General features: G+C 37.0%; 1 protein-coding gene across 1 annotated transcript in view; it reads right to left on the bottom strand.

The window, feature by feature from the left end:
- The window catches only part of LOC126278700 (uncharacterized), a 128627-nt gene that overhangs the window by 65633 nt on the left and 38124 nt on the right, over window positions 1-24870 (bottom strand). The window contains exon 4 of the mRNA XM_049979003.1: window positions 16735-16881. Coding sequence (XP_049834960.1) covers window positions 16735-16881 — 147 coding nt within the window. The remainder of the gene's footprint in view (window positions 1-16734; window positions 16882-24870) is intronic.

The raw sequence follows: 24870 nt of genomic DNA, 5'->3' as shown, positions 1-24870 counted from the left end.
GAATATAGATTTATGTATCAGGAAGTTGTTTCTGAAAGTATTTGTTTGGACTGTAGCCATGTATGGAAGTGAAACATGGATGATAAATAGTTTGGACAAGAAGAGAATAGAAGCTTTCAAAATGTGGTGCTACAGAAGAATGCTGAAGATAAGATGGGTAGATCACATAACTAATGAGGAAGTATTGAACAGGATTAGGGAGAAGAGAAGTTTGTGGCAAAACTTGACAAGAAGAAGGGATCGATTGGTAGGACATGTTCTGAGGCATCAAGGGATCACCAATTTAATATTGGAGGGCAGCATGGAAGGTAAAAATCTTAGAGGGAGACCAAGAGATGAATACACTAAGCATATTCAGAAGGATGTAGGTTGCAGTAGGTACTGGGAGATGAAGAAGCTTGCACAGGAGAGAGTAACATGGAGAGCTGCATCAAACCAGTCTCAGGACTGAAGACCACAACAACAACAACAACAACAACAACCTCAAACGTTCGAGGGAGGGGAAGCGTCAATATCTAATATTGCCCCGGTTCGGAAATATCGTAGATATTATGAACTGATACATTATGAACTGATTAACAAGACTGATATGAAATTGTAAATGATAATAGAATATCTAGATTATATTTACTGTCAGACTCATTTCCATTCATGTTCCCCAATTCGGTAACACTCTTTTTCTGTTCTATAGGTTATCTTTAGGGTTTCTAGCATTTTTCTATTGCATGCTGCATTCCCCCACTCTTTGGTAACCTTCCTTTTTTGTCTTTTAACTTATATTTGGGGTTTCTAGCATTCTTCTACTACATGCTGCATACCCCTACTCTTTGTGATGCACTTCTTTCTTGTTGGTACCAAAACAAATCTTTATGTTTGCTGAAATTCAGATGTGTTATGAAACTTGTCTCCCATATTCATACATTCTCAACTTTTTCCAGAATCTTTAAGCTTGTCCCATTAGACGGCACAGTTTAAATTTCACATAATCAAACTCCATTTGGAGAACAAAATCTTTTCCTCCATTTTAACAATTTTCTGGTCGACAAGAGTAGTTCAATTGGTACACATGTTAAGAATGAAGATGCAATTTTTATAAAGCCAAATATGTTTATTTTTCAACAAATTCAGCTTTTTGAAAGAAATGTTTTCTCAGCAGGCTGGCTGTATTTTTTCCTCTCCAAAATATGGAATTGATGTGCTCTTTAAAATATGTTTCTCTCTTGACAGTGACCTCATCATTTGAGCAGTATTTCTACATACAGGGAGTGTCTTTATGTATGGAAGAATGGGGACACAACAGCAATTGATGCAGATCTGTGTTGGCATGTCAGATTACTGTGCTGACATGTCATGAAACAGCACTTCCTTCTTTACTAAATAAGGCAATGTTTTCTTCCGTTCTTTGTTAGAGTTCTCATATATGGAACTATAGTATTGTCGAGTGATCATTTTTCCTTTTCCTAGAACAATTATGGGTCTCATGCTGTACCCTCTACTAATCAAGCAAGAATGTTAAACTCTTCAATATGACCAGTGAAGAACTCTCAAACAAGTATTTGTCACTGCGAGTAATTTTAATAGAATGGAATACTTGTCTTATGTTTAGTAGACTGCTGCAAAGGACCCAGGGTGTAAATCTGTCTTTGCAGCCTGAGTAATCATAATTTATGGTTTCTGGGTTTTCTAAAATGTTAACATCACATTATGTCTTTGTGGTATTTATTATGAATTTCCTCCACTTTATCATAATCAACAACAAAGCTCACAGCAGTAACTAAAACCTCTCTACTTGTGACTCTGCAGCTTGTGTATATACATCTTTCAAAAAATCAATTAAACAAAACAGTTATTATTGGAATTACCAAATACATGACTTTCAATTAAAAAGGTTAATTCTAAAAGTTCTTGTTGCAGTAGTTTTGCATGAAATAAATTGTCAAAACAATACATAGTGGTCATAATTGTGAATTTCATAATTTACTGTGCAAAATAGTCTTTTATATCTAAGCCAATAATGCAAAATTTAAAAATATTGGTTTTCTTTTAAGTTACCATATGGGTTTGTGGATAATATTTTCATTAATTCCACACATATTCCTTGATATCCTCATTAAAGTGTGTGTGTTCTTTTTTTAAAAAAAATACACAGATATTGATGAAATATGGTAATATGATATCTATTTACAATAAATTTTGTAAGGTTGTAATTAATAGGTCAATTACATAAGTTTCTATTACTGTGGTTTTAAATGGAACAAATGATCAAATTAACACATAATAATGATTATCTTGGATTTTGTGATTTTCTGTAGAAAATAGCCCTTTTTTGTCAGATTCAATAAACCAAAACATTTAATATTGGTTTTCTCCTTAGTTATAATTTTGATTTTGTAACTAACATTTTCTTAAGTTCTAGATACATTAGTTGGTATTGGTTATGAAACACGCAGGTTTTATCAAGATATGAAAATATGCTGTTTCTTTACAATTCATTTTGAGAAATTACTTTGAACTATTACTCTATTACTTGATTAGGTACTCAAAGCTTTTTAGGTGTCATTAACATTACATTCTGCCATATATTTTGTGTGAATAACTATACATAAAATATAGAGATACGTGAGACATTTAGTTTAAGGTTGTATACTACTACATTGTGTTATAATATTCAGTTGGGCTACCCGGTTTATCCCTTTCTTGATTTCAGAGCCTGCTTCACACCTCAGGCCATTTGGATCCTCCCCTCTATCACCAGTTTCTCTGAACTGCGCAGATGAGAGTTGTAGCATTACACGGGTAATCATCTGGGTAGCCCTTGAAATCTTTAAGAAATAATCTTGTGGGGATGTCCATTACAGTTGTATATACCTTGTGTCACGTGAGAGTAGGAGAGTAAAAACAGGTAGTAACCCATGAGGTCATCTCAAGTTGAGATTTTGTTGTTGTGAAATCTCTTCTGAGTGATTGACACAGTATACAAGTAAATCATTGCTAAATTTTATTAGTTATTTATGGAGTAAGGAATTTAATTAAGTGCAATATGTTTCAGTATCAATAGGTAACGAGTCTTTATGAGATCGATATAAATGTGTTTTGACATAGCACATCACAATGCTGTGTTATGCATGACATTTTTTCTCTTGGAGAAGGATGATACCTTCTGGCTTGCTCAAGTGTGCAGACAAGTCATAATCGAGTGTGGGTCCTCTGTAATTTTTATGGATGGGCATAGAACTGATAATTTACAACCCAGAGTTGGTTTAGAAAATATTCTAGGGAACCCTGGCTAGACTTTGTTACAAACAAATAATGCACAGACTTTGAAATATTGGCCTGAAGTTTGAGATATGCAGTCGGCTATCAGGCGTTATAGTCACGTGAAGGACTAAGTGATACTGATGGTGATTTATTGACATTAATAATAATTATCAAAGAATTGCCAGAAGGGATAGTAAGTGTTCTTGACACTTAAAGCAAGTGGGAGTTGATTTACTGTTTGAATACAACAGATATTAATCACGGAATAGTCAGCTAGTTGATACGTTGCCTAACAATCCATAAACAGATTGTGATAGAAATTACCGGAATTATCATTTCAATCGTTAGTGACCACTACACACATACCAAACAACTAACTACTCTAATTGTGAATGACATTTGGAATGGATGAGTTTTGTTTTAGCTCCTTGGGATCAATAAATTTCATCTGTTGTTGAAACTTAACAAACCGTGCTGTGTTCCTTCAGGTTTTGTAGAATGATAGACATTGTAGTCTACACTACTATTTACCTTTTCTTCAAAAAGAGAGCACTTACTTTTTTCTTTTGGAGGAATGTTTCTGCTTCAGTCATCAATCTTCTCAAAAGGGAGATAAGGGTGAGACTCACACATAGCACTACATCATGAGAATCAACCACACACATATGCCCCCTTTCTCCCTCACTTTTTTTGTGTTGAAAACCCCTAGATATAGCTGTAGTGTGATGAAAGAAGAAGGAAGAGGAGAAGAGAGAGAAGAAAAGGAAGAGAGGGCCAAAAAGGGGAGCTCACAGTATTATTCTTACAATGGATTCTTTGCTCCCCAAGTTATCCTGGGCTACTGTAACCTAGTGCCACAACACCCTCCCTCAACAGTTTCTAACTCCTCTGTCGTAATGCATCCTCCCAATTCATGTCCCCTTAGTATCACTGTGTATTGCCCTGTACCAACATGTGCACCCTTCTTTCCCCTGTCCTGCTCCTCTCCATTTCTGCTCCTCATGTAATTGCAGTACCTCCAGTTAATGAACATTGTGGCTGATCTGTGTCATGCTTAACAAGTACTGCAGAAGGTTATTGTTATTCAAGTGAGTGGGTGTTGAACCTGAGGATGTTAATTAGGGAAGGACATAAATAAACCACCAAACTGTAATTATATCTGACGAGTTGAGAAAGATCTATGATACCTACATTTACATTTACATCTATACTCTGTAAACCATCATGAGGTGCATGGCAGAGGGTACATCCCATTGTAGCACTTATTAAGGTTTCTTCCTGTTCCCTTCTCATATGGAGCATGTGGAGAATGACATCTCTATACATGCAATAATTATTCTGATCTTATCTTCATGATCCCTATGTGAACAATACGTAGAGTAATCATTTAAAGCCTGGTTCTTGAAATTATGTTAATAAACTTTCTCAGGATAGTTCAGATCTATCTTCAAGAGTCTTCCAGTTGAGTTTCTCCAGTAACTCTGTGACACTCTCCCATGGCTTAAACAAACCTCTGACCATTCATGCTGACCTCTGGATACATTCAATATCTCCCATTAGGCCTATCTGATATGCATCCAACACACCTGAGCAATATTCTAGAACCGATATGAGTGATTTATAAGCTGTCGTCTTTGTAGACTGATTATTCTACCAATAAGCCAAAGTTTACCATCTCATTTACCCATGACTGAACCTATGTGATCATTCCATATCCCTACAAAGTGATACACTGAGGTGTTTCTACAAGTTGGCTGATTCCAACAGTGACTCATTGATATTATTTATTTAAACTAACTTGCCAATCTCTGCACCTCTTTGAAATTTTATCAAGATCTGATTGAATATTTACGTAGCTTTTTTTCAGATACTTCTTGATTCTAAATAACTGCAGCATCTACAAAAAGCCTGATTTTACTATTAATATAATGTACAAGCTCATTAATATACAAAATGAATGACAAGGGCCCAACACACTTTTATGGGGCACTCCTGAAGTTACTTCTGCATCTGATGATGACTCTCCAGCCAAAATAACATCTTGTGAACTCTCTACCAAAAAGTCCTCAGTCCAGTCACAAATTTCCCTTCTTACCTCATATGATCATACTTTTGACAATAAGTGTATGTAGGTATGGTACTGAGTCGAATGCTTTTCGGAAATCAACAAACACTGCATCTGCCTGGCTACTTTGATCTAAAGCTTTCACTGTGTTATGTGAGAAAAGTGCAAGTTGGGTTTCACATGATCAATGTTTTCGAAATCCATGATGGTTGGCATTGATGAGATGATTTTGTTCAAGATGCCTTGTTATGTTTGAGCTCAGAATATGGTATAAGATTCTACAACAAATTGATGTCATGGATAATGGACAGTAGTTTTGTGGGTCACTTTTACTACCCTTCTTGTAGACCGGTATGACCTGTGACTTTTTCCAGAACTGGGCATGGTTTTCTGTAAAAATAATCTGAAGAAAAAGAAGGAACAGTAGGTAGTGTCAAGTATCTCCTCTCTCCTGTCTCAAGACAGACTCCAATGGATTCTCAGTCAGGTAACAGCACTAATAGAATGAAAAAGCAGGAGGAAGGCATCTCTTTCTTTCATCAAAATATCAGGGACTTCTTAAACAAAACAGATCAACTCCTTATTAACATAAGTGAAAAGGACAGTATAAATAATGCTCAGATTTTGTGCTTAACTGAGCACCATGTTACTGATAAATGTGCCTTGCCATCTATAGTAAGTTATAGTTTAGTAATATACTACTGAAGGGAAAGTAAAGATAAAGGTGGAGTAGCAATTTATTTTAAGGGCAGTGTAGCATACAAAGCTATAGATATCAAGAAATATTGTGTGGAACAACAATTTGAGGCATGTGCCACAGAAATAATAACTAAATTCCACTGAATAATAGTGTTGGCTTCTACAGGTCTCCTTCAGGTGATATAAAAACTTTTCTGCATTCGATGGAACTCTTTCTGTCAGGGTTACTTTCAAAAGTGAAGGATATTGTAGTTTTAGGTGATTTCAATATAAACTTTATGACAGAAAATAAGAATAAGATACACTTTGAGATTGTGATGACCTTACATAATCTGACATCAGTAATAAACTTCCCAACAAGAATTAGACATTAGAATTATATTGTCAGGCAGGTAATAAGTGGGCTTTCAGATCATGATGGACAAATTCTCACTCTTTATGTCGTTAATCTGTTCCAGAAAGAATTTCCTCAATGGAAATTCATAAGAGTAATGAATGAAGAGGGAAAAGGAACTTTCAACCACAGATTGCAGCAAATGGATCGGTCTTTAGTATATAGCCATGATGATGTTGATACTAAATTTAACTGTTTTATAAATGAATTCTGTGTTCTTTTTGAAGAAATATTTCACAATAAATGGGTAAGAAACAGTGCTTCTAATTCTGTAAGTAAGCCTAGGATTACAAAAGGTACAAAACAGTCATGTAAAACCAAAACGGAAACTTATGCTGCAATAAGATTCTGTAAAGATGTAGAAAAGTGGGAACACTATAGATTATACTGTAAAATTTTGGAGAAACTAATATGGAAATCAAAAGCCCTTTATTATGAGAAGAAAATAGATAATTCTAATAATAAAATAAAAACAATTTGGAGCATTGTAAAAAAAAATGAAACAGGAAGAGATACAACAAGCAAAGAAGATGTAAATAAAATCAGATATGAAGGTACCCTAGTAGGTAACCCCAAAACGGTGGTCGAAATTTTTAATAAACGCTTCCTATCAGTAATTCAACAGATTGTTTGCAAGCCCAATGTTGATGAATCTGTAACTTCTTGTCAAATAGTATATTCAAACACAATTTCATAAATACACCTTAATCCTGTCACTGTAGAAGAAATTCAAAAAATCATCATGTCTCTAAAAAGTACAAACTCTGCAGGGGTTGATAGTATATCTAGTAATTTATTGAAATATTCTTGTGTGTGGATAAGGGACAATCTCTGTCATATTTTCAATGCTTCCCTTCAGAAAGGTGTTGCTCCCAATAGACTTAAGTATGCCATTGTGAAGCTCCTGTACAAAAAGGGCGATAAAGCTGAACTAACTAACTATCAACCTATCTCTTTGCTGACAGTTTTCTCCAAAATTCTAGAAAAGCTACTACATGTAAGAATTAGTGATCATCTCATGAAAAATGGAGTTCTCAGCAAGAGCCAATTTAGCTTTCAAAAGGGCTGTTCAACAGAAGATGCAGTCGACACACTTTCAAATGAAGTCCTAGAAAATGAAAAAATGCTAGCACTTGGTGTCTTCTGTGATTTATCCAAAGTGTTTGACTGTTCTCATCACCAGATTCTCATGCAAAAAGCAAAATTAGTGGGAATAAGTGGTGTTGCAGACAACTGGCTACCTCTAAGACAGAAAACAAAAAGTTGTCTTGAATGGCTTGGGTGGAGTATGTGACACTTCCTCAGATTCTGAATGGAGTTCCATTACATGTGGAGTGCCCACAGGGCTTAGTTCGTGGGCCACTATTATTCCTGATTTTTATAAATGATCTACCATCATGTACAAGCCTGCCGTGTAAATTTACATTATTTGCTGATGATACCACAATTTTTATGAGCAGTAGAACAGACAACAATCTTGAGAAACTCATTAAGCACATACTCTCAGATGCAGTTAATTGGTTGAAGGTGAATGGTCGCTCATTAAATACCAGTAAGACCAGCTTTATTCAACTCCGTACAAAAACAGAAAAAGAGAGAGAGATAAGTGTGACATGTGGTAATCAACCAATAGTAAGAATGGAAACAACAAAATTTCTTGGAGTGCACATTGACAAGAAAATGAATTGGTCTTCACATATTATTGATCTCTGTAAGAGGCTTAGCTCTGCTACCTAAGCTTTATGGGTTGTCACTACATGTGTTGAGCCTAACACTGCAAAAGTGGCATACTATGGCTATTTTCATTCTCTCATTGAGTACGGAATTATTTTTTGGGGCAACCAGCCATTAGCAAGGAAAGTGTACATTGCACAGAAGCGAGCTTTAAGAATTATGTGTTGATTGTGCCCAAGAGATTCGTGTAGAAATAGTTTTTGTAAACTTAAAATATACACAACTACATGCCAATATATTCTTTCTCTCATGTGATTTGTTTGTAAAAATATAGAGATATTTCAACCAAACAGTAATTATATGAGCATAACACACGGAGGAAGACTGGCAGACACAGCAAGCTCAGAAATTTGAGCTTGGCACAAAAGGGTGTCTACTACACTGGAGGAAAACTCTTCAGCACTCTTCTTTCGTAAATAAAGAAAGAAATTCATAACAAGAGTAAGTTTAAGAAAGCACTAAAAATATTTCTTCTAGAAAAAGCTTTTTACAGTCTAGATGAATTTTTAACTAAATAAATTGTAATATTTTAATATTATATAATACAAGTTGACATAATGCCACTAAGAATATTATTTAACCTGAGCTCTGTATTTGTTTTCTGTAGTGTTACAACGATTCTAAGAAAATATGTATTTTCTTTTTCTGTATTGGTGCCCAAAGAATTTACTGTATAAATTTTTATATAATTATGTACTTAAATGTCTGTATATGCTATAAGATTATCAGATTGTATTTGTAAAAAACTGACTTATTCCACATCCTTGTGTATCCAACACAGTTCGACCTATGGAAAACGAAATAAATGGGGCTAACCTAGCCACAAACTCAGTACAGAATCTGATAGGGAGGCTATCGGTTCCTGGAGCTTTGTTCAGTTTTAATGATTTCAGCTGTTTCTCAACACCAGTGACGCTAATACTTATTTCATTCATATTTTCAGTGGTACTAGGATTAAATTGGGGCAATTCTCCTGACTTTTTCTTTGTAAAGGAACATTTGAAAAAGGGATTAAGCATTTCAGCTTTTGCTTTGCTGCCCTCAACTTCACTTTCTGTTTCATTCAGTCAGGCTGGTCACTAACTTTGGTACCACTGATAGCCTTTACATCTGAACAGAATTTCTTTGGTTTCTATGGAAGACCACTTGATAGTATTCTGCTATGATAGTCAATAAAGGCATCACACATTTCTCTCTTGACAGCCAAATGTGTGTCATTAATCATATCTCTATCTATAGCCCTACACTTTGTTTTGCACCCATTATGCAGTAATTTCCGTTCCTTTAGAAGTTTCTTTACAGTGACTGTATACCATGGAGGTTCCTTCCCATTACAGACTATTATAACAGGAACATATCTGTCCAGTGAATGGTCAATTATTCTTTTAAGCTTGAGCCACAGCTCCTCACCATGCTCCTGCGCTGTGCTGAAAGTTTCAAGTTCGTCATTGAGATATGACACTACCAATTTTTTATCTAGTATACTGAACATATATATTTTTCTGCTTGTTTTAATTGTCTCCACTCCCCCTGTGGTGAATCTTTTCCATATACATGCCTCCTTGAAGTTACTGAAATGCAGTTCCCAGCCAGAAAAAGGTATAGAAAAAAAATAGCTGTACACCTTATAACCACAAGCCACACTAATAATTGTTTTGTAAGTGGAAGGTATAGTTAAAGAAAAGTATTTATGTGCATAACATTTTGCTCTATTGCTGTAAGCTTTCAAACACCAGTCACCTAACTCTAAGCTGTACAATGTCTGAAATGTCCACATGCACACATCATTCATAACCACAGCAAGTTCACCATAATTATCAACTGTCTTTCACAGAAAGCTTATAAACAGATTGTTTCTTTTAGATCTGATCTCTCAAATATTGCTATAATCAGTCTCACACAACAAGATGTTCTTATTGATATGTCAGCAACATGGCTTGCGAAATTTAGTTATTTGTAACATCACCAAAAGTTCTAAATTTCACACTTTGCATTAAATGAAAGTCTCTTCCACACTTTACAGCACTTCTCAAACATTTTGGTATCAAAATATTGCAGTATTAATGGTTTTTATCAGAGCACTTATCAATAGGCCTGATCACTGTGATATCGTCTAATGTTTGTCAGACAACAAGAGACAGTGTGGATTGCGTTGCAAGGCACACACATTTCTCTCAATTCAGTTAACTTGCACATTGTGTGTAGCTGATCTTCTTCTCTGAATAATCAGCTGGATTGATCTCCCACAAGCTTCTACTCTGACGACTATAGCTGGTTACGGGAATTTAGTAAAATACTTCTCTATCCTTGAAATAATTTTGATACTCGTATAATACTGTTCAGTTCAATCACTTTATGTTTTAAACTTTCACAGATAATAACTTCTGGAAGCAAACTTACTGCTTGCACATTAGACTGATTTACACATATTCAAATAGCATACATGTGTCTTATTTCGTTCACAGCCAAGACATAAGGTAATTAAAAAGTCTCTATTCACAAGTGAGTCCAAAACATGATAGTGCATAGCACTCCATATTCAACTGCTCAATAGCCTTTCTCACAATCACCACAGACACTAACACATCAAAAAACATGACATAATTATTCGTGAGTTATCCTCATGTCTTCTGTGGTGCTGACAGCAAACACTTGTCGTCGTCAGTGACTCACCCCTCTTACAGTCTTTTAATAACAACAGATACTAACACATCAAAAACCATGACATAATTATTCATTGAGTTCTCCTCATGTGTTCTGTGGTGCTGGCAGCAAACATTTGTCATAGCCAGTGACTCACCCATCTTACAGTCTTTTAATAACAAACTTCCAACCTGCACATAGAAACAGGTGGATTGGTAAAAATATTCCCAATCTCTTGCACTCGTAACTAAAATATCGGGTGTTTAAAATGGTTGAAGGTTAAGTGTTTCTAGAATTTACAACGAAATTCTTGAGGCACTACAATTGAAAGCCTGACTCTACTCATCTCTCTCCTCAAAAAAATTTCTAGTTTCCCAAAAAATGCATGAATATGATAATTTCTAACTGGTGGAAGAACTTCACATGCAATCTAAAAGTAGCATCAAACCTGATCAATTCCATGCATATATATGGAACCATTCAAAATTGGTCACTGAATCAGACAGGATAAATTACCATAAATAAATTTTGAAAACTGACAAATATAAAATTAATTCCCTCTTAAGACAACTACTTACTGAAATTATAATCTCATTTCTTCAGTTCCATAAACTGACAAAATGGTTTATAACTAATTCCCAAGTATGAATGACTAACACACGTCATTCTTGAACATGCTTCACATGATGATTTACTTCAATGTGTAGTATAAAACTTTACATAAAACATTATTTCACATTCATACCTTTATTCACTCTCATAACTAACCAGAATTTTAGAAGTAATTAATAAGCAATTAGAAAATTAGACAAACAGAACTGCAATAAAAATGACAGTACTTTGATTGCAGCATGAACAGAGTCCATCAGCTAGTGATCTCTACCAGAACGGCCAGAAAATACATACATACCACCATCTGATGCCAACTATCCTGCATGTGACTCATACTGCACATCTGATCACTACTGTAATGTCCCAACTAAATCGGCAGAATGTGAGATGCCATGCATCTCTGCATCGTGGTCAGTGATACCAGTTTTAACACGGACATCCACAAAGAGGTTGCCATTAGATACAAAGTATTTCCATCATGAGTGGGGTTCCTAACTATCTGTTCTAGGTAATTTTCAGAGAAAGCATTTAGTTAAGTTTCACAGGATATCTTGTCACACCCACTACTAACAAAACTGCAAATTTCCCTGTTAATTGTTAAATGATTAAAGTATTCACCAATGATTACAGTATGATTGGGGAACTTATCCACAAGTCAAATGAGGTTTCCTCTAAAGTTTTTGGTTACACCAGGAGAGGAGTATGGTAGGTGATGGAAGGATCCAATTATCATTTTATACCCACATCTGATACTGAATGTTGCCCAGACAATCTCACATGCATCTTCAATTCTGCCTCGGTGTATCTGAGGTTCTTGTCTAATGCAACAAATACACTACCTCCATTTCCCATTTGCCTATCCTTATGATATACACTTAAATTTTCCTAAAAATCTTAGTGCTATCTATTTCATATTTTCACCAGTTTTATACACCTAGTATAATGTGAGTTTCCCTGCTTTTCATGGGCACTTCAAACTCTGGCAGTTTGTTGTTAATGCTTTGGACACTGGACTCGCATTCAGGAGGACGATGGTTCAATGCCGCGTCCAGCCATCCTGATTTAGGTTTTCCGCGATTTCCCTTAATTGCTCCAGGCAAATGTCGGGATGGTTCCTTTGAAAGGGCACGGCCAACTTCCGTCTCTGTCCTTCCCTAATCCGATGAGACTGATGACCTCGCTGTCTGGTCTCGTCCCACAAAGAACCCAACCCAACTCTTACAAGTTAATACTTTGGCATTAGGATTTTAATAGCTCACCCGAGGGAGGCATTTCTTTCAATCTTACACTAATACTTCTGGGTTTCCTACAACTATCATTGACTGGCCTGAATGGAACGTCACCTAATCTAAAAGAATCCCTTGTTTGCATCCCACACACAGTCAGCTACCTGAATAGCAGCCTCTGTTGTGTAAAGTACACCTGACCCTACAGTTCTCAACCCTATTGTGCAAGTCACGAAGTCACAGTAGCTTGTCACTGAACTTTCAAAGTCTCTTGTTCAGTCCTTCCAATTGACTCAGGATGAAAGGGCTACAATCAGTCGTGGGGACAATGTGAACTTTGTTGAAAATCCAGATTCAAGGCTGATCTTCTCAACCTTCTCTGCCATTGCTGGAATAACCCAAGAATGACCTTGGAGCCCATACGACAGACATAATTTGTACCAATTTGTGCCACAACCTTCAGTTGATTGTACTTTGTTCCCTCAATGGTTGTTGGAATAGCCCCTTCAACGTGTTTAATGAAGCCCCCATGTATAAATACTAATGCACCTGATGTCATTTACTGTCACTTGCTGCCATTTCCCTAATGGGTATCATCGTTTGCCATACGTTTGAGCTGCCAATGTTTAATAGATCTCTACCCTTTTTTATTTGCCTCCCCCTGCCACCAGACAAAATAGGTTTCCCAAAATAGATGAAGTCAATCCCACTGGCTCAATTTCAGTTTCAGTGGAAGACAGCACCTCAGACTTGTTGGTTAGGGGTATCAGTATAACACCCTGTGTCCACCCTAGACCCTGTCCACCCTGTACAGAACATCTAGACCTACTACTGACACACCATTCATAGTCAAGTGGATAATTAATGATGGATCCTGTACTTCCTGCAGAGGAGACAGGATCCACAAGAGATGATAGAACTTGAAGTACCTCTGGTACAGATATCACAGGTATATGATTCCCGAGAGCTCTTATAATGCACTGATTCCTAGCAGCTGCCAATTGTTTGACAGTGGTCAGGGCGATTTTCAGCTGCTTGTGAATGTCAACCAACTCATCCCGTATTTGAGAACAGCTTCCACATGATAAACTTTTTGTTTGGGCCATAAAACTGAAAACTTCACCACCGTGATTGTGCGTGCTGGTCTGGATAACTGTACTAATGATTGTTTGTTTCATGAAAGATGGACACTGTAATTTGTAACTCAAGTTCATATGGAATACAGTATGTATGTGTTAATATCGTGAAAAATATTGTCTTGTACCTTAATGCACAAGCACCATCCCACACTCAATTATATTTTCAGCTTTACAGTGAACAAGATAGGTGCTACCAAGGTAAATTGAGGTCTGTTTTGTGCCATGATGACTTTCATGCAACAGTAATGATACCAATTGAGGAAAGAGAAATCAGCCTAATTTTCTATGAAGTTAAATTATAGCTGAGGGGTCTGAATAAAAATGTAAGGGTGTGATTTGATAATTCTGTTAAAAATGTTTGTTTTGTAAACAATTTATCTTATTCCTGAGATAGTCTCCTTTGAGGGATATACACTTGGTTCAGTGATCCTCTGTTTATTTCATCCCTTTCAGAAAAGCAGTTCCATCAAACTCTGCAAAATACTCATTGATGGCAACTATCACTTCCTTATTTGATGAAAATTTCTTCCCAGCAAGTCAGAGTTTCAAGTTAGGTCACTTGGGGCTAAGGATGGTGAACAGGTTGGATGAGCCCATTGTTATCAGTAATGTATGGGATGGTGCATCATCCTTTGTGAAAGAACACTCTTTTGTGTGCCAGCCCAACAATGAAGCATAAAATGGTCCAGTTATGGTTTTTCATTTTTCCAATTAACCTATGAAGATTATTGCTTGGAAATTCCAAAAAAACAGTGGCCATCAATTTTCTTTGCCTTCTTCAGAACACTTTCACCAGTCTTTATCCATTGTTTTTGCTGTGTTTTTGACTCTGGTGTGTAATAATGAATTCAGTTTCGTCAACAGTCACAAACTGATGCAAAAGTCTTACAGACTGTGATTAAGCATCACCAGACATTGTGCTGAAATGTTGTGCCAGATGCACTTTTGGTTGACTGTGAAGAATCTTATCACCTGCCTTGCCCGTAACTTCTTCATAGCCAATTCTGCATGCAGGATATTATACACTCACTCACATCTGATGTCTAAAGCTTCAGAAAACTCAAGAATTTTTATTTGTTGGTCTTGTATTAACAGAGCGTGGAATTTGTCAATGGCATGCTTCGTAGTGATCTCAATTAGATGGCTGTGGTTCACTTCATCTTTGGCACTTGTCTGACAGTGTTCCAGATCCTTAATTCAGAAGTAAATGATCTTCAATGATAGTGCAGAGTCAGTGTGAACCTCATACTATTCTATTTTGGTTGGTATAGCAATCCAACCCTTCAAATGAAAATGTTTAACAACACCAACACAAAACTCAGTTTCCTCCATTTTCAAGCACAGTCAACACACTGACCATTTCAGATGGTTACCAACCATGAACTGGATGCTGTTCATTGTTAAAATTCGTTATATGATTCTTGCAATAATCAAACTTATTCAGCATGAAGGTGGAACAAAAATGATCCATTTTTTCATGGAAATCCACCAGATTTATCAAACCTGGATAGATGGAGTGGAAGAAATAGTTGTATTTAGAAGAAGATAAGATACGAGATCCTATTGGTCCATTTAAGAATCATAGGTAAAGTTACATCACAAAAGGTAGAGAAATTTATGTTGTTTTTGGTGACTTGGAGAAAGGTTTCTGTAAAGTTAAATGGAACAATATGGTTGATATTTTGTAGAGGAAAGGTGTATAATGGAAGGCAAGGCGATGCAGAGAATCTATCTTTACAGCAGAAAGTTAGAAGAGGGAATGGAAATGAAATTTCAGAAGGAAGCACAATTAGATGGACATTAGACAAGGCTGTTGCCTCTCGTCTTTGTTCTGTATTTTTGGGAAGCAAGTAGAATGCATAAGGTATGCTACTGACATGGTAGTTGTGACAGAATGTAAATAGATTGTAAATAACATGTTAAAAGAACTGAATGATGGTTGCATGGAGTCTCAGATATGATTCAATACAGCAAAAACACGGAAGGAAGAAGACAGTCAAATTGGACAAGTTATTATAAGTGAAATAAGAATGTTTTAATAACTTGGAAGTATGATCACCGAAGACTTGAGATGTCATCAAGGGGTGAAAACTTGCATTACTATAGTGAAGGAGGCATTCAATAGAAAGAGGAGATCATTATGTTGCAAACCAGATGAAGGTCAGAGGAAAAGACTTGGTGAGTTTTTTGTCTGGAGTGTGACACTCTAGGGGGAAGAAACATAGACACTAAGATGAGTGGATGAAAAAACACTAGCAGCATCTGAGAAGTGGATGTGGAGGAAAATGGAGCAGATAATGCCAATGGAAAGAGTGAGTAATGAAAAAGTGTTGAAAAGGTTTGGGAAGAGGAGAAGACTGCAGCAGTTTACAAGAGGAGTGGAGAAGAACTGGATGGGACATTCATTGAGACAGGAATGCTTGCCAACAGATGCTTTGAAGGAAATAATTTGTGGAAGGAGGTTGAGAGGAAGGAGGAGATACAAGATGATATATGACATAAAGGGAGCAGAAATTGCACGTACCTGGAGAGAATGACAAAAGAAAGTAGCAAATAGAGAGCCTCCAGGTCAAAGCCTGCCTTTGGGCAGAACACTTATGGTTATGATGATGGTAGCATGTTTCTATGTGAGTCATTTGTTGTGGTCAACATGCTGTAAGTTTAATTATGACCAGAGAACCACGTGTCTTAATATCTGAATTGCATCTTACATAGCATTATAATATTAAAAAATAACAACAAATGAAATTTACTATATAAACATGTCCTTGTAGCATCAATTTGATCGAAAATATACTAAAGATACAGAAAAAATTCAACATTAATTTTCTGCAGAACGTAATGTTGTTTAAAACTATTTTTGTATTTTTCAGAATGGATGACCTGATGAATGTCAATAATCATGTTATTCAAAGTATACTACATATAAGAACTGATGCACAATGATTTGTGAAAGATACTTACTTGACACTACGGAGAAGATCAATTACTATCTTTCCCCGAAGATATCTAATAATATGGCTCTGTGCAGCAGTAGATAACAATGACATAAATTGTTTCATATTGTCTGTTTGTTTGCCATCATCTTTCTTACCTTTCTTTGTTGTTTTTCTGAAAAGTGACATAGTATCATCCTTTTAAATGTTAGAATGAAAATTTTCAGTATTTTGTGAAACTATCACTATAGTACTTATTAATATACAATTTAATTTCCTTCTGAGTATAAAATTTCGCATTTTCAATTAAATCAGTTATGAATATATTTCCTGTTACCAAGAAGAAAGAATAAGTTGGTTGCTTCATCTCATAAAGGTTGACAGTCATGTTTGCAAGATGAAAACTTCACCATTTGCAGCATGGTTGACAGGACCAATTGCTGCCCTCTGATACAGAGCTGAGTGGAGGGTCTAAATCAGAGGCTGATAAAGTTCTGTGACTGTGTAGGCTGCAGAGCCTTTGACTTGCCCAAAGGGTGGTGAGCTTTTTGGCTCAGCTAGATCTATCGGTAGTCCATTACATTCAGGAGGCAACTACACTATGTGATCAAAAGTATCCAGACACCTGGCTGAAAATGACTTACAAGTTCATGGCATCCTCCATCGCTAATGTTGGAATTCAATATGGTGTTGACCCACCCTTATCCTTGATGATAGCTTCCACTCTTGCAGGCATACTTTCAATCAGGTGCTGGAAGGTTTCTTGGGAAATGGCAGCCTATTCTTCAAGGAATGCTGTGCAGAGGAGAGGTATCAATGTCGGTCGGTGAGGACTGGCACAAAGTCAGTGTTCCAAAACATCCCAAAGGTGTTCTATAGGATTCAGGTCAGGACTCTGTGCAGGGATGTTATTGTCATTTTACCACTCCACCACAGGTCATGCATTATTAACAGGTGCTCGATTATGTTGAAAGATGCAATCGCCATCCCCAAATTGCTCTTCTACATTTGGAAGCAAGAAGGTGCTTAAAACATCAATGTAGACCCATGCTGTGATAGTGCCATGCAAAACAATGAGGGCTGCAAGACTCCTCCATGAAAAACATGACCACACCATAACATCACCACCTCCGAATTGTACTGCCGGCACTACACACACTGGCAGATAACGTTCACCATACCCACAGCCTGCCATCAGATTGCCACACTGTGAACATGATTTGTCACTCCGCACAATGTTTTTCCACGATTCAATCATCCAATGTTTACACTCCTTTACATCAAGCTCCTGTCACCTGGCATTTACCAGCATGATGTGTAGCTAAAGAGCATCTGCTCGACCATGAAATCCAAGTCTGTCATAGTACTTACAGTGGATCCTTATGCAGTTTGGAATTCCTGTGTGATGGTCCGGATAGATGTCTGCCTATTACACATTATGACCCTCTTCAACTGTTGACAGTCTCTATCAGTTAAAAGAAGAGGCCGGCCTGTACACTTTTGTACTGTATGTGTCTCTTCATGTTTCCACTTTACTATCACATCAGAAACAGTGAACCTAGGCATGTTAAGGAGTGTGGAAATCTTTTGTACAGACATATGACAGAAGTGACATCCAATCATCTGGCCACGCTTGAAGTCTGTGAGTTCTGCAGAGCTCCACATTCTGCTCTCTCTTGATGTATAACGACTACTGAGGTTGCTCATATGGAGTACCTGGCAGTAAATGGCAGCATAGTGGACCTCATTTGAAAAACGTGTGTTTTTGGGGGTGTCCAAATACTTTTGATAACATAGTGTACGTGAGTAGCAAGATCTGTGAGGCCTGGACTGGGTGATTTTTTTTTTAAGTTACAAGATCTTGGGGAAACCAAAAATGGACTTCAGTCTCAAAGGGTGTACATCAAACACAGAAAGAAAGTAGATCTAGGAACCATCAGTATAACAGCTGTAAATTGTTGTAGCTGTGTTGGGAAAGTACCAAAACTCCAAGAACTAATAGAAAGAAGCATTGATGCTCACATTATTGTAAACAATACACTGAAAATGACTAAGGCTGGATATAAGTTCAGCTGAAATATGAACTTAGATTTTACGGTGTTTGATAAGCTCAAACCTGAAGCTACATCCAATTCTGTGGTAGAAAAGTTAACTGTAAAAACAAATGAACTTACAAAGATGATTGTATTTGTGGCTATAGGTGCCACCAATCATATATAAAGAAATGAAAGCAAGTTGACACTGAGAAGTTACAGAAAGTTATTGCCACAATTACACCACACCAATGTTATTGTAACAAACATACCAGTTCAATATGATATTTCAGAGTGGTCTTGTGTTAGTAGGGAAATAGAAACTTACAATTCAGTGTCACAAAAATTATGTGAAAAATTCAGCTATGGAAAATTAATAGAAGTTAGCAAAATACACAAAGGTGAACACACTCAGCATGCAACACACATGAACAGGAAGGCAAAATTAAGGTTACTGCATGAAATAAAAGTTCTGTGTGCCCTATTCACCAACAAGAAGGAACCAATAGCACTAGGTTTTAATCCCGAAGTTTTTTTTAGAGAAAAAACCATTATAGCAGTGGTGAAACAGGGGAACTAAATGTATGGGAACCCTGCATATTTAATGTAATCATACATGGAGAAGACAAGTACAACAGTGAAGATAATCTTGATTCCATTCTCACAGAACAGTACAACATGCACAGCTATATAAACAGAGAGGAAACACAGGCATCACTTAGCATGACACATCTTTATATACAGTACCTTAGAAAGAAACTCAGTATACTACAAGCATTTGTAAGTGAGCATTCACCACAGGTGTTAGTATTAACTGATAATGGACTAACAGGTAATGAAATTAAGTATTATAAGCTAGATGTTTATGTACTAGTAAAGAGTTTAGTAGGAAACAACATAAGGATGGAGGTGTGGAAATCTTTGTGAGAGTACATATTCAGTCTAAGAAAGTTACATCTATTGAGTAATATAGTGAAGAAGGGATATTAGAAGTAAGTGGTATTGCAGTTCAACTACAAGAGAGTGGAGTCAAATGTAGCAAAACATAAAGTAATAGGAATTTACACAGACCATCTTTTGTAGATGTAATCCAGTTCCTCAACAGCTTCAGTACCATAATTCGGCAAACTGGTTCCAATGACCTTACTATACTTGCAGACCTTAACATTGATGCAAACTCCAACAAGAAAGCTAACATGTTGATGTATTAACTTCATACAATCATAGAAATATAGTTACCATGGATACCAGGGTCTCAGATTTTAGTTCTACCAGGATAGTTTATGCAATAAGTAATAAAACTGCTGAAGACACTATTAAGTATAGTAACATAGCCTTTCATTACTCAGACCTCAGACCATCTTGCACAACAGATAGAATATAGAAAAAGAGCTCCTAAAATAATACCAAAAACTTTTGGAAAAAACCAAGTTATGAGCAATTCTAACATCAGGTATGAGCAATTATAACATCAACTCTCTGAAAACTAAACTAGCTGAGGAGAAGTGGGATAGAATCTATCATTTGGAAGGATCAGATAACAAATGGGATGAGTTTTAGAATATACTATTGAGACACTTTGGTTTGTGTTGTCCCACTAATGAAATACAGACAGGACCAATACACAGTCAGAGTGGAAGAAAAAAACAAACTCAGACCTCCAGCTAGCCATGTTAAACTGAGTCAAAATATTCATGACCTAGATGTACTGTACAAATCAACAAAACTGCACACCTCCAAACAAAAATATAATTCAGCTAAGACCATCTTTAATCAGCACTTTCAAACCTTAGAAAACACATACACAGTTATGAAATCTCACAATCTACAAATGTAAGCAAGGCAACCTGAAAACTGCTCAATAAGTATCAAAATACCTGCATAACTAGGGACTGAAAATCCTTAAACATTATACAGGATTGTAATATTATAAAATAACCAGAAGCATTATTTAACCTTTTTAATCAACATTTAATGTCACCAACAGTCCAATGCTTTGGATGACATAAAGTGGTGAAGTATGTGTGTAAACTCCCACTTTTTTAATGATACAACTTACTTGAGATTGTCATCTGACTTTCCTTGCTGGTTAGCTTGCTTCTGCAAACTCCTTTTCTTATCTTTGCTGGAGTATATTTCTAGGAACAGGAACTTCTCAAGACTCTTTCTACTTATAAAAAATAAGCAGTCATACAGTTTCTTTTGCTTCAGTTAACAATATATATTCAAACCTCAAAATGTTTACACATCTAATTCTCCACATAAACAAACACTGTCAAGTATGTCTCCTCACATATCCAAAGGTTAGAAACAAAGTTCACTTACACATAAGAGAAAGTTGGCTTAAAAACCAAGTCTATTCTCATCCTGAATCTGAATACACATCTTATCCTGTCCAAGTCCAAGACGAGCATGCATTTAACAAAATTTCAACTGTTCTTCCTTTTTTTCCTCTAAAATAGTCAAAGTTATAAAACAGTATGGAATAACACAGAAATTCCTGGAGTCTTCTGTGTTCTTTCATTAAACTTCCGTGGCGTGACTGGTAAACTCTTGTCAGTGCCATTTGAGTGCCATGTCTACAGTCTTCTTATTACACACTTTGGACCTGCACACAAAGACAGGTGACATGCAGTTGATAGGCCCTCCCTTACTTATATTTAAAATATTGTGTGTTCGAGACAGTCGAAGGCCGAGTGACTTTAGAATTCCCATGGAAATTCTCGAAACACTACAACAGGAAATCCAACACACCTTAGAAATATACCAAGAGATACTGAACCACAGTGTGTTTTGAATTTGATGATGTTAAAGAAAAGTATATAAGCAAGGTAATCCTCAGATTAAAAAACAAATACTCAACTAAAAAGGATGGTATGTTGGGTGTAGTAGTTAGAAAATGTATAAAATAAATAGTTAAACCACTGAGCTACCTCATAAAATGTAGTATTAGAGAATAAACTTGTATTAGTAGACATTAGTAGCCCAAAAATAAGCATTTTTAAACCAGTGCATAAGAAGAGGAGTACAAAATAGAATTCAGACTACTGCCCAATATCATTGATCCCCTCCTTTAGCAAGATTTTTGAAATAGTAATCCTTTTGCAGTTCTCTGCTTATTTTACAAAGAACAAATTGTTAACAGAAACACAGCATGTCTTTAGGGAAGATCAATGCACAACTACTGCAGTTGTTGAATTTCTCCATAAAGTGTACACCCTTCTAGACCAAGGTATGAACACAGCAGGTATATTCTTAGATTTTTCAAAAGCCTTCAACTCAGTCAGCCATGGGCTGCTCATTAAGAAATTGAAGGCTTACAACATCAAGGACTCTCATATGCAATTACTGACCTCATACTTGACATATCAGAAATATTGAACTAAACTTTCATGTAGAATAGATAGTAAGGTAATAGACTTCCAGTATTCTTGAGATACAGTAATCCAGAGGGTACCTCAGTGATCAATTCTTGGTGCATATGTGTGCTTGGTTTATGTCAGTGGCATGACACAACCCTTCAACTCACATCTGTTAACCTATGCTGATAACACCTCCTCTTATTTCATGAAAAAGACTTTGAGACACTACACTCAGCTGCAACTAATGGTGTAATGGAAGTAACAACATATTTTCTACACCAGGCTCTGAACACCAACCTTAGTATATTCCAAAAAAAAAAAAAAAAAAAAAAAAAGGTAAATAAGTGTAGTGATACACATAATCATGATATGAGAAGTAAGGGTAACAACTTCAGGCAGAGGACAAAATTATAAATAACTGCCCATAGTCTTTATATTAATGGGAAATCTGCCACATGGTTTGAATACTTGTGAACAAAAGTTGTTTCTTAGTAAATGTGTGTTTATATTCACTCAGTGAATTCTAATTGACTTGCCCTCTGCTGGAACATGTAATATAACTAGAATATTAAGGTGACTATATATATATATATATATATATATATATATATATATATATATATATATATATATATATATATATATATATATAAAAAACAGAAAGAAACTTCCACATGGGAAAAATATATTAAAAATAAAGATTCCAAGACTTACCAAGCGGGAAAGCGCCGGCAGACAGGCACATGAACAAAACACACAAACACACACACAGAATTACAAGCTTTCGCAACTGGCAGTTGCTTCGTCAGGAAGGAAGGAAGGAGAGGGAAAAATGAAAGGGTGTGGGTTTTAAGGGAGAGGGTAAGGAGTCATTCCAATCCTGGGAGCGGAAAGACTTCCCTTAGGGGAAAAAAAGGACAGGTATACACTCGCACACACACACACACACATATCCATCCGCACATACACAGACACAAGCAGACATATTTAAAGGCAAAGAGTTAAGGGCAGAGATGTCAGTCGAGGCGGAAGTACAGAGGCAAAGAAGTTGTTGAAAGACAGGTGAGGTATGAGCGGCGGCAACTTGAAATTAGCGGAGGTTGAGGCCTGGCGGATATCGAGAAGAGAGGATATACTGAAGGGCGAGTTCCCATCTCCGGAGTTCGGATAGGTTGGTGTTGGTGGGAAGTATCCAGATAACTCGGACGGTGTAACACTGTGCCAAGATGTGCTGGCCGTGCATCAAGGCATGTTTAGCCACAGGGTGATCCTCATTACCAACAAACACTGTCTGCCTGTGTCCATTCATGCGAATGGACAGTTTGTTGCTGGTCATTCCCACATAGAAAGCATCACAGTGCAGGCAGGTCAGTTGGTAAATCACGTGGGTGCTTTCACATGTGGCTCTCCCTTTGATTGTGTACACCTTCCGGGTTACAGGACTGGAGTAGGTGGTGGTGGGAGGGTGCATAGGACAGGTTTTACACCGGGGGCGGTTGCAAGGGTAGGAGCCAGAGGGTAGGGGAGGTGGTTTGGGGATTTCATAGGGATGAACCAAGAGGTTACGAAGGTTAGGTGGACGGCGGAAAGACACTCTTGGTGGAGTGGGGAGGATTTCATGAAGGATGGATCTCATTTCGGGGCAGGATTTTAGGAAGTCGTATCCCTGCTGGAGAGCCACATTCAAGGTCTGATCCAGTCCTGGGAAGTATTCTGTTACAAGTGGGGCACTTTTGGGGTTCTTCTGTGAGAGGTTCTGGGTTTGAGGGGATGAGGAAGTGGCTCTGGTTATCTGCTTCTGTACCAGGTTGGGAGGGTAGTTGCGGGATGCGAAAGCTGTTTTCAGGTTGTTGGTGTAATGGTCGAGGGATTCAGGACTGGAGCAGATTCGTTTGCCACGAAGGCCTAGGCTGTAGGGAAGGGACCGTTTGATATGGAATGGGTGGCAGCTGTCATAATGGAGGTACTGTTGCTTGTTGGTGGGTTTGATGTGGACGGATGTGTGCAGCTGGCCATTGGACAGATGGAGGTCAACATCTAGGAAAGTGGCAGCTCTGATTTCTCTTATTTTATTTTGATGATCATTCCTACCTATGTAGGTTGGGCTCAACAAAATATTTTCGCAATCGGAAGAGAAAGTTGGTGAATGAAATTTTCCAAATACATCTCGCCGTGATGAAAAACATCTTTGCTTTAATGATTTCCATCTCAACTTGCGTATCATATCTGCCACACTCTCTTTCCTATTATGTGATAATACAAAATGAGCTGCCCTTTTTTGCACCCTTTCGATGTCCTCCGTCATCCCACCTGGTAAGGATCCCACACCGCGCAGCAACATTCTAACAGAGGACAAACAAGTGTAGTGTAAGCTGTCTCTTTAGTAGACTTGTTGCATCTTCTAAGTGTCCTGCCAATGAAATGCAACCTTAGGCTCACCTTCTCCACAATATTATCTGTGGTCTTTTCAACTGAAGTTGTTCGTAATTTTAACACCCAGGTACTTAGTTGAATTGACAGCCTTGAGAATTGTACTATTTATTGAGTAATCAAATTACAATGGATTTCTTTTGGAAGTCATGTGGACCACCTCACACTTTTCATTATTTAACGTCAACTGCCACCTGTCACACCTTACACCAATCTTTTCTAAATCGCTTTGCAACTGATACTGCTCTTCAGCTAACCTTACTACACAGTAAATTACAGCATCATCTGCGAACAACCTAAGAGAACTGCTCAGATTGTCACCCAGGTCATTTATATACA

The sequence above is a fragment of the Schistocerca gregaria genome, chromosome 1, assembly GCF_023897955.1.
Source record: "Schistocerca gregaria isolate iqSchGreg1 chromosome 1, iqSchGreg1.2, whole genome shotgun sequence".
Classification (NCBI taxonomy): Eukaryota; Metazoa; Arthropoda; class Insecta; order Orthoptera; family Acrididae; genus Schistocerca; species Schistocerca gregaria.
The sequence above is the reverse complement of the archived record's forward strand: the minus strand, read 5'-3'. Positions and strand labels throughout refer to the sequence as shown.